At 34.5% G+C, this 11,402-nt stretch overlaps 2 protein-coding genes across 2 annotated transcripts in view; one reads left to right on the forward strand and one right to left on the reverse strand.

The window, feature by feature from the left end:
* The window catches only part of LOC111832414, a 3,411-nt gene extending 485 nt beyond the window's left edge, over positions 1-2,926 (forward strand). Inside the window, exons 2-3 of the mRNA XM_023788728.1 lie at positions 1,380-2,758; positions 2,833-2,926. Of these exons, the coding sequence (XP_023644496.1) occupies positions 1,380-2,758; positions 2,833-2,926 (1,473 nt within the window). The remainder of the gene's footprint in view (positions 1-1,379; positions 2,759-2,832) is intronic.
* A 1,178-nt stretch (positions 2,927-4,104) lies between these two features.
* On the reverse strand, positions 4,105-7,132 carry LOC111832415. Its single transcript, XM_023788729.1, has 5 exons — positions 6,278-7,132; positions 5,704-6,198; positions 5,101-5,582; positions 4,937-5,018; positions 4,105-4,841 (listed from the first exon to the last, which is right to left on the reverse strand). Exons 1-5 carry the CDS (start codon positions 7,130-7,132, stop codon positions 4,137-4,139), a joined length of 2,619 nt encoding a protein of 872 aa, XP_023644497.1. The 3' UTR covers positions 4,105-4,136.
* Between the last annotated feature and the right edge of the window lie 4,270 nt (positions 7,133-11,402).

Genomic DNA, 11,402 nt, shown 5'->3' on the forward strand with positions numbered 1-11,402 from the left:
TTTCAGACTTAAAGGTTAGTCTACAGAGATCCGTATATTTCGGTAGACTTCCGTAAAGTCTATGAAGTGTTGGTAGACTTCGGTAAAGTCTACGCATTTTTGGTAGATTTAGAAAATATATTTGTTAGACTTATAGGTTAATCTGCGAATATTCATAGACTTCGGTAAAATCTACGTATATTTGGTAGATTTTGAAACAAAAATATGAAGACTTATAGTCAGTCCATAGACTTCGGTAAAGTCTACAAATATTTGGTAGACTTTAAAAATATATTTTCCAGACTTATATGTTAGTCTACGGAGATCTGTAGACTTTGGTAAAGTCTGCGAGATTTTGCTAGACTTTGGTAAAGTCTGCGAGATTTTGCTAGATTTCAGTTAAGTCTACCAAGGTTTTGTAGACTTTGGTAGACTTTAAAAATATTTATGTCAGACTTGTAAGTTATTCTGCGGATATTCATAGACTTCGGTAAAGTCTTTGCATTATTTGTAGACTTCAAATAATATATTTTTCATACTTGTAGTTAGTCTACGAAGATTGATAGACTTTGCTAAAGTCTACTAAGTTTTGGTAGACTTCGGTAGACTTTAAAAATATTTTTGTTAGACTTATAGGTTAGTCTGCTGATATTCATAGACTTCCGTAAAGTCTATGAAGTGTTGGTAGACTTCGGTAAAGTCTACGCAATTTTGGTAAATTTAGAAAATATATTTATCAGACTTATAGGTTAATCTGCGAATATTCATAGACTTCGGTAAAATCTACGTATATTTGGTAGATTTCGAATCAAAAATTTGAAGGCTTATAGTTAGTCCATAGACTTCGGTAAAGTCTACGAATATTTGGTAGACTTTAAAAATATATTTTCCAGACTTATATGTTAGTTTACGGATAGAATTTACCAACGTCTACGAGATTTTGCTAGACTTTGGTAAAGTCTACGAAATTTAAATAGACTTCGGTTAAGTCTACCAAATTTTTGTAGACTTTAAAAATATTTTAGTCGGTGAAGTCTTCACATTTTTGGTAGACTTCAAAATTTTTTTTTGACAACTTATAGTTAGTTTACACCTTGTAGAGATTCATTGATCTCTATAAAATCTACGCATTTTAGTTAGATTTCAATTTCATTTTTTCCTAGACTTAAGGTTAATAGACATTCGATATATTTTACTCAAGTCTGCTTATCTTTGGTAGACTTCTAAACTTTTGTTGAGAGACTTATATATGATATTTGGCAGACTTGTAATAGAATGTAGAATTGTCATTTTGTTAGTAGTTTGTTAGACTTTTAAATGATTATTTCACTATCTTTTATGCTTTATTGTTTAAGATTCATTTTCTTAATTATTGATTAAAACAATTATTTTCTTTTCAGGAGACCAAGGGCACCATTGATGAAGTGATTGATAATGAGGAAAAAAGTGGTACGCTTGATGGATATTGTGAAAGTGAAGAGAACAGTGGTACCCTTGACAGATATGGTGAAGAGGGACTTGAATTTGATGAGGTCCAAAGTGGTATACTTGAAAGTATATGCGGAGATAATACACGAAGTGTTTCGCTTGCTGAACTAGACAAAACTGAATATTGTCAAAATTCCGACGAAGATAGTGATGCTTCAGATATGTCTTTTAGTGGGAAGATTGGAAAGCAAATGCTTCAAGGGTTAGAAGGTATACAAACTACTTCGAAGACTCTTGAACGTATTAGGGCAGGGCAAATTTATGATAGTAAGGCAGAGTTACAGTTTAAGTTGCGTATGATTACAATTTTTCAGAATTTTGATTATACAACTAGTAAGTCGACGAAAACTTTGCTTGTACTGAGATGTTATGTCCCTGGTTGTTCTTGGAGGATTCGTGCATCGAAAATTAAGAGATCTTCTCAGTTTAAAGTACGAAAGTACATAGACATTCATACATGTCCTGTCATTCAGAGGTGTTCTCGTCATCGACAAGCAACGTCAAAATGCTTTGGAGAGTTGTATTTAGCAAAATTTGGGAAAGTTGGTGTAGGGATAAGACCTATGCACATCATGGATGCCATGAAGGCTATGTACGGCATTGACATTGATTACTGGAAGGCATACAAGGCATTAGTGCATGCACGTGAGATGGTACGAGGTACATGGGAGAGTGGGTATGAGGATTTACCATCTTATCTACACAGGATTGAAACAGCAAATCCAGGTACAATTACCAAACTTGAATGCGATGAACAAGATAGATTTAAGTACTTATTCATCGCATTTGGTGCATGTATCCACGGTTTTCAATTTATAAGAAATGTGGTTGTGGTGGATGGGACTCATTTGAAAGGAAGGTTTTTGGGTGTTTTGCTTGTAGCTGTTGGGCAAGATGGAAATGGTAGGATATTTCCCATAGCTTTTGGAATTGTTGATTCTGAAAATGATGATGCATGGGAATGGTTTTTAACTCAGTTGCGTGCGGTATGTATCGACCATCATGAGCTGGTTATAGTTTCTGATAGACACAAATCCATTGGAAAAACTATTATGAAGGTTTTCCCGTTAGCTCATCGAGGAATATGCACATATCATCTCTACCAAAACATTATCAAGAAGTACAAAGAGAGTAGTATATTGAACTTGGTTAAAAAAGCCATGAAAGTCTATAGGGTTTCCGAATTCACAAGAATATTTGACGACATTCGAAATCAAAAGTCTGATCTTGCGATGTATTTGGAGAATGCTGATACTCGTTTGTGGTCGCGAGCAAATTTTCCAGGAAGTAGGTATGGCATAATGACAAGTAACATTGCTGAGTCTATGAATAAAGTTCTTTTAAATGCTCGTGAGTATCCTATAGCTTGTTTCTTGGAAGAGTTGCGGAAGTTGATATCAAAGTGGTTTGTGAGACGTCGGGAACGTGCAATGTTACTACCAACTTTATTCACCCCTAAAGTGGAAAAAACATTGGAAAAACGAACTGAGATTGCCAACACTCTTTATGTGCAACACATTGATGCCCATCGTAGCCATGTCACTGGCGGTGAACTTGCTTGTGTCGTTGATCTACAACAGGTACACTTCTAGTTCCCATACTCATATGATGGTAGAGTTAATTTCTTAAACTTATTTTTTGCACTTGTAACAGATGCGTTGTACCTGCCGTGTTTACGATATCGATAAGATTCCATGTGAACATGCTCTTGCTGCTGCTAAGAAGCGACGAAATATATCTGAGGTGACTCTAGTACATCCTTATTACACGAAAAACTATTGGTGTAACGCATATGCAGAATCTATTAGTCCGGAAGATGTTGAACTGGAGTCTCCTATAGATATAGCAAAAAAAAGATGTCGTCCACCAGAGGAAAGACGTGGTGCTGGTAGACCAAAGAAGTCAAGGTATCTTTCTGCACTTGAGAAGGCGATGGGAAAAAAAGCACCACAGAAAAAGATACGAAAGAAAAAGTTATCTCAAGGGCAAGCAACCATGAAGGTGCGCAAGCATTACACGTGTTCACAATGTAAGATCGCAGGACATAACCGTACCACCTGCAACAATATCTAATAACTTATATGCACCTGCTTTGTCACTTTAAGCTTTATGTTGCTGACTTGGTTTGGTTTTTTTACGTCCAAAACATGTATACTTCATTTTAGAGCTTTATTTATATTTAAATCTTTATTAATTTTATTTCATAACATATAATGGAGTTTAATTATGATAATCTAAATTACAAGAACATTACAAAATATATACTAAAGTAGCACACCAAACAACAAGTAATTAAAAATGAATTAATTAACCAGCCATGCAACCAACCATATCGAGTGGTTAGGAAAACAAGAAACAAAGAACTACAAACAATTTCGACCACAACACACATTACGTATTGGAGTGTGTAAGGCCTCATTTCATAATGCTCCGTGTCATTGCTTGGAACTTGATAATGTGGAGCGTGTATATTTATCTTGCCTAATTAGGACAAAGCAGTAATTTATCATCCATTTATCTTAGCAATTTTTTCTGTAAAGTCCAAATCATTAAAAATGGTAAAAAGAAGTAAAATTGAGTTTCTTTAAAAATTGAAAAGTTCTGAAACATGAAAAAAATGCTTCATGTGAAAATCAAAACAGCAAAGAATGTTCTAATTAAAAGCAAATTCAATAGGGATTTAGTAACTCTCGATCATTTGTTCCAAATGGCAATGGGTTAGAGATTGTTCGCCCATGTTGCTCTGTCTCGTCAAAAATCTCAGCTGCAAGTTTCTCTCTAATCATCTTGATGTTGACATCGGACAAAGACGTAGTAAACTCAAAATCTAATGCATGGCATTCGACAAACTTTATAGCATAAATTCCACAATCACCTGCTTTTTGCATTTGGGGAATCTTGGTTCGTGGCCTTCGAATTTTGTATTGTTCGACACTAAGTTTTGTCTTTTCGTATGGTGGTGCTCCAGCTCGAAGTAAATGTGGTAACATATGAGCTATCGGCTTCACGGCTTTGACAATGTCTTCATTCTTGTTATATTTCCACCCACAATCAAGCACATCAATAGAACGATTAGGGATAGAAATGAATAGTCCTACCCAGTGGTTTTTATTGACATGGAGAACGCCATAAATGTCGTCCACATCTATCCTCCACTTCTTTCCTGTTTTAGCAAATGCTGGTAGTTCCCCGGTAACGTATTCAAATGCTCCGTTAGGGAAAATAGGTAGTTCTTTTGACCCCAGAAATTCTTGGTAACCGTTGGACCAAAGTGAGGTGAAATAAGCATCTGCAAAAGCAATCCTCTCACTTCTGAATGCTTTTTGATTCTTCATAAATCTCAAGCGTAGCAAATCCATACAGCTATTAATATGCTGTTACAAACAGACATGACATATTAGAAGAAAATTTATAACACAACATAATGTTAATGAAAACAGTTAGAAGAAACAATGATCGTTGTAGTAACCTCTTCATTTAGCCACTTTTGAGGAGTTCTAAGAATATTAAAAAACTCGACGCCATTTTGTTGGGAGCCAATTGGATATTCTCTGCAGTACAAAAAAAAAATTACGATTTAAAAACATCAAAGTGTAACTAGTACCATGATAGTAATGGTAAGAAACAACTTACTCATCCAATTGTAACCAATCGTTTAAAACCTTAACTTTTTGCTCATCCACCGGTGCGAATGGATCATATCCACGTCCAACAATTGCCATTGACTGGTTGATTATGGGTGTCATACCTATAGCTGGTTTAGTTCCCCGATATGGTGTTCGCAAAGATGGCCCCAGTTTTGTCTCCCTTTGGCTCTTATCTCGTGTAATTATTGGTTCATGATCTGTTTCCATAATTTTGATTGTCTTCATGATTTTCTTCTGCTTGAATTTCTCAACATTAGAGGTAGTGGGTTGAAACATCTTTATAGGCGAAGATTCTTGCGGTTGTTCATTATAAGTTGTTGCCACGGGGTTTCTTCCATCCACTGTACTCTCTCCATCTGAATCAAGAGTCTTTTGTCTTGTATCATTTACTGCATTTAGGTTAGCATGCAACTCATCCAAATGCATTTCAACGTCACTATAATCTTTCAGCTGGTATGGTTTTAAAACCTACACAAATAAGAACAATTAAATTAATTACTACATAGTAATACATGAAAAAACACACCTACAAATATATGCCAAAATCATATATACTACTAAAACAACAAACTTAAATACTATGATTTACCTCATTAGTCTTTATCTTCTCACTTAGTAACATCACTTCTTTCTCGAGAAGTTCAACTCTTAAGCTTAACAATTCGATGCATTGTACCTGATTTTTCATAGCCTCTAATTGAGCCTCAAACACCTCCAACTTTTTTGCGTCTTGCTCGACCCTCAACTTCAGCGCTTCAACTATCTCACTAAAAGAAACCAGTGATGCTTTTGAATCCAATGTTTCTATTTCCCTTTTACCCATTGTATTCACTTCTCTTTTGCGTTTTCGTGATATCTTTGTATCCTCGTCTTCTGTTTTATCCTCTTCACCCTTTACACCTAATTCTCCCTCTATGCTCTTTTCCAATTGGATGTTGTTTAAACCATCTTTCACCCAAGTAACAGCTCCTAAACCTCCTTCCTTGCATATAGCGTCGACTAGAGCATGAATCTCCTTGTCAACAATGTTATCCTCCCAAACAGCGGATGTCGAAGCATTAATTACAAATTTTTTTATGTTAAGCTACAATTCAAAAAAAATACAAGATTACTATTTCTCTAAGGTAAGACACATTAATAAACACAAGTGGCATTATACATACCTCATCTTCAACTACGGTGGAATGTATATCAATATTACTTTTGCCCTTTGCACCTTTGAACTTCAGAAGAGGGGGACCATTAACATTTGATGGACGGCCGATCTTTGCTCCGAGAGCGGGGACAACAGTGTAAGCCCATATTTGGAGTGCTTGTATAAACCCGTGTATTGTGTACGATTGTGCCTTATAATCTATACGCTTCACAGACTCAATTAGCTGCTTGAAAACCAGTCTGCCCCAAGGATAGTTTTCAAACTTTGGTAAATCAAAAACCATGCGAGATATTTCAGAACTGAGTCGTTTCTTATCATCATAACCTAAGATGACAGATACTATAGACAAGTACGCAAATCTAGTCTTGTCGTCTGGTAACCATGTAGCAACATCTGCACACACCTTTCTCAAATCGCTTCTGCAAGGATTCATCTTCCCTTTGATTTTCAACTTTTTCCACATATCTTTATGCAGTTTTGTCTCTTCATACCCCTTACAATCATCTGGAAAAGGAGCACAATTCAAAGTCGTTATGTCAGCGAACTCTGATAGAGAGAATCTAGTTGGTTCTTCACCAAACAAACACCAAATTTCGTATTTCTTCTTACAAACAAGTTGCTTTGCAAGAAGATATTCAACAACCTTGGAAGACCATGTGAACTTATTATCAACAAACCGTACAATTATCCCAAGAGGAGAATTACGGATTTTTTTCCACACTTCTTCTCCAACAGCAATTTCAACGTCTTCTAGAAACTCAGTTTTGCTGTGATAGTTAATACTTTTCTTGGGCTTTGGCTCACAACCAAGTGAAAACAAACACATAGGAAATCCTAAATCGATGTTTGTTTGAACTGTCATCCTATAAAACATTCATAAAACAATTGAATTATCAAATCAACATATTTAGAGATGAGAAGACTATATTAGAGATGTTAATACTGAGACAAATCAAGAGATTTAGTAGTGAGAATGAAATAAACAATGGACAACAATCTGTGAGTGGAAGAGATTGACCTGGAAATTGTCGGCGAGCTGAGAAGCCGGTGGTGGCACAACACAAACGTTTTTTTGTCTTTTTGTCTTCATTATGTTTAGGTTATTCTATTATTTACTTTTTAAAAAAATATAAAAGGTCCATTAGCCCAACTAAGCCAAATTTAATATTAAAAAGTCCATTGGCTAATTAAAAAAAAAACACAAGAGACACATGTGTTCATTGTTTCCAACGATTTTATTTTAGACAAAGGAAATCAAAATCTATTAAATAGAAGAGCATAAGAACAAAATGTTTAAACAAATTAATATCAAATCTTTAACAAGGATAAATTTGGAATTAAAAAAATCTTGAGATTAAAAGTGAGTTATGTAAGAAATAAAAAATGAAGTGGGTTATCATAGCTATTTTTTGAAAAGGGTAGGTTATTGTAGGTAATTTTCCTATATTAAAAGAGATGTACAAAAAGTATTCGGGTCAGCTTACTTTAAAAAAATCCCTTATATATTAAAAGAGAAGTACAAAAAGTATTTGGGTCGGCTTACTTTAAAAAATAAATCTGGTAAGTTTATTCGGATCTCTATAACTGTATAAAAGGTTTTCTAAGGATTTCTACGTGATGGGTAAATTAGTTAGAGAAATATTAGTAAATCGTATAATTAGTTATGTAAATCTATAATTAGTAATGTAAATAATACAATACTAAAATTAGATTTGGAAAGTATCCGGTGTATGTATCCAAACCCATTAATCTATCCAACTTTAAAAGATCCAATTACAAATTTCGGGTAATTTCTTAAATTGACCCGACCCGAAAGCATTTTTTGTATTTCTCTTTTACTAATTTACTAATATAGGGATAGTTTAAATTTGTGACCAAAGACATATACATTTTACTTTAACCTTCTTAATAACAAAAAACATAACCATCTGATTGCAAGACTAACATCCAATTATGAAACAAAGGCATCTACATTAAAACCAAAACAAACCGGTAATCTTCCCATTCGCTGTAGAGCGGGTTCAGACTTAGTAATATCTTTAAATAGCTACAAATTAAATTTTGAGATCCTTTATCATTAAAAAATCAATTGTATTCGATTTATTAATATCAGATATATTTATTTTCTTAATTTTTGTTTTATTTTACATATAGAAGATTTTTGAAGAACTTTAGATAACTTTGTATACAATAGATAACTTTAGAACTATAGATAAGTTGGTAACAACTTGTTAAGTGGGAAGGTTGTTAAAAGGTGAGGACCTGGGTTCGAGGAATGTCAGGCGCACCAATAACCTACCTGGTGGGCAAGGAGGCTGCGCGCAGTGGACGCAGTTTGGCGCACAGGAGAGAGGTTAGGGTCGATGCGCTGCAGCGCTGTAAGGTTACCATGTGGCGGGGTGTGCCACATGGCGGAATCCCACTGGACGGGTTGTTACAAATGCTGATAAGTCTATGATAACATTTGGAAGTCGGGTTTATGGATCAACTCAACAATATCTCAAAAACATCCTAGGAATTACTAAACATGGAGGAGGGGGTAAATATCTGGGTTTACCTGAAGAATTTGGTCGTAAGAAGAAAGAGATGTTTGCTTCCATCATAGATCGTGTTAAAAAACGTACTTCCAACTGGAGTGCAAAATTTTTATCTCCAGCAGGAAAGGAAGTAATGATTAAAACGGCTGCTTCAGCTATGCCAGTTTATGCAATGTCTTGTTTCAAACTTCCAAAAGGAGTGATAGCTAAAATTGAATCCTTACTTATGCATTTTTGGTGGGAAAAAAGTGCACAGCAGAGGGGCATACCTTGGATAGCTTGGGAAAAATTACAGTGTTAAAAAAAAAGAGGGCGGTCTTGGCTTTCATGATTTAGAAAAATTCAATGATGCTCTTCTTGCTAAACAGGCCTGGAGAATACTTCAACATCCTAATTCTTTGTTTGCACGTGTTATGAAGGCTAGATATTTTCATGATACGTCAATTTTTGGATACAAAAGTTCAAAGTTATCAATCTTATGGTTGGTCGTCTCTCCTCTCGGGTATTAATCTTTTAAAGAAAGGAGTAAGATATATAGTTGGTAGTGGGACTTCTGTTCGTCTTGGTGTTGATAATGTTTTGAATGTTCATCCTCCTAGACCTATAACCCCAATCAGTTTTTCAGCACCTTTTCTTTGTTCAGATGTGATAATTAAAAATGGTTCTTATCGGTCATGGAATACGACAAAAATTACTGTGGAAATTTCTCAAGATGATCAGCAGTTGTTGATTAATACTCATCTTTCAAGGCAAGAGACTTCGGATAAGCTGGTTTGGCATTATAATAATTCAGGTGTTTATACGGCCCGCTTGGGCTATTGGCTTTTGATGCATGATCCACACAATCCAGATGTTGTACCGTGTAGGCCGCATGGTTCTATTGAACTAAAAAATTGTCAGTTCTTCCAAAGATTAAGCATTTTATATGGCGTATCTTATCCCAAGCTCTACCGACTTTGACTCGTCTAGCTACTAGAGGAATGCAGTTAGATGTCACGTGTCCCCGTTGTCAACAACATCAGGAATCCATAAACCACTTATTATTTACTTGCTCTCATGCAAAATTAGTCTGGCGTATTGCAGTTGTCTCTCTGTTTGATATATATGGATTTTCTGAAGATGTTGAGGAGAATCTTTCCAATTTAATTGTATTTTCCCAAAATCAGGAGAATACAAATTTTCAAAGATTTCAACCATTTTGGTTATTATGGCATATTTGGAAAGCTCGTAAAAATTTGGTGTTTAATGGTTATCGTGAAAGTGCTTCGCGGACGGTTCTTCAGGCGCAAGGAGAGATTAAGGATTGGATTAGGATTAGTTCTCATACAAATAACACAGGTTCAATATCTACAAGACCAGCGGAAATTAGTCACGTATCTTCTCAATGGGTTCCTTCATCAGAGCATCATTTCAAGTGTAACTTTGATGCGGGTTTTGATATTGTTCATTCTAGAGCTACTGCGGGATGGATTGTACGGAATCATTTGGGCTCAGCGGTTGTTTGGGGATCTTCAAGTTTGGGACATACAGACACTCCTTTGGAAGCGGAGACAAAAGGTTTGTTATCAGCTATTCAACAAGTTTGAATTAGAGGTTTTCAAGATATATGTTTTGAAGGTGATTGTGAAACACTTATCAAAAATATTAATGGACAATCAACTAATCATATTATTATTAGTTTAATCCGAGACATACACTTCTGGGCTGCAAAATTCTCTTCTATTACTTTCTGCTTTGTTAAAAGAGCTTCTAATGGTGTTGCTCATAGTCTAGCTAAATATGGTTGTATTGATTGTAATTTTTACTCAAACTCTATTTCTCAGCCTGGTTGGCTTCAGAACCAACTTTGTATTGACTCTTTTACATCAATATAATTAATCTATTTGAGGAAAAAAAAAAAGATCATTAACTAATTGCAACATTTGAATATTAGGAGGAGGGAGTTGTAGAACATTTTGGGATATATATAATGTAAATTTATGAACTAATTGTGCATTTTCTTTATTTCAGATTTTCTTCGAAAAGAGATAATTTTGAAACTCTTAGGTTCGGATCGTTGTGTTTTGTAGAAATTCCTAATAAATGTGTTACAATAATCTAGTTTTAAATCACCAACTAGGTGTTGACCCACGGTATACCATGGAAAAAATATTTATTTTTAATTTCTACTTTTGGATGTTACAGATTTGGTTAGAATTTATCTAACAATTTTAAGAGGAATTTGATAGTACCAATTTTTATTTTGAAACCAATACTAATTTTAATTAAATTAGTTTGATAATACACGTCATATATTAGTATTGTTAAAAATTAGTAAAAGGGGGATTTTACCCGTATTGAAGTATGAGATAATGATATTATTATAAATAAAGACTCACACTCGTCTTGTCTTACAATTCATCTCGTGATTCAACCCATATATAAATGTTATTTCTAAGACATAAACACTAATTTAAGAATTCTAAAATTTAATGAGATTTATAATTCCATATTTTCATATTAAATCCCTAATTTCAGTCTATTTCCAATTTACCAAATATCATAATTGGTTTTTGAAAATTTCAAATATTAAAATTTAGGCGAGATAAGTAATTT

This window comes from Capsella rubella, unplaced genomic scaffold, assembly GCF_000375325.1.
Source record: "Capsella rubella cultivar Monte Gargano unplaced genomic scaffold, Caprub1_0 scaffold_1, whole genome shotgun sequence".
Taxonomy (NCBI): domain Eukaryota; kingdom Viridiplantae; phylum Streptophyta; class Magnoliopsida; order Brassicales; family Brassicaceae; genus Capsella; species Capsella rubella.

What these genes read in the sequence shown, in the direction of transcription:
- LOC111832415 (XM_023788729.1), bottom strand. Translation starts at nt 7,132, where the DNA reads ATGACAGTTCAAACAAACATCGATTTAGGATTTCCTATGTGTTTGTTT. An exon ending in CCACCGTAGTTGAAGATGAG is followed by an intron (nt 6,199 to 6,277) that starts GTATGTATAATG and finishes TTTGAATTGTAG; the next exon opens with CTTAACATAAAAAAATTTGT. An exon ending in GATTGGTTACAATTGGATGA is followed by an intron (nt 5,019 to 5,100) that starts GTAAGTTGTTTC and finishes TTTGTACTGCAG; the next exon opens with AGAATATCCAATTGGCTCCC.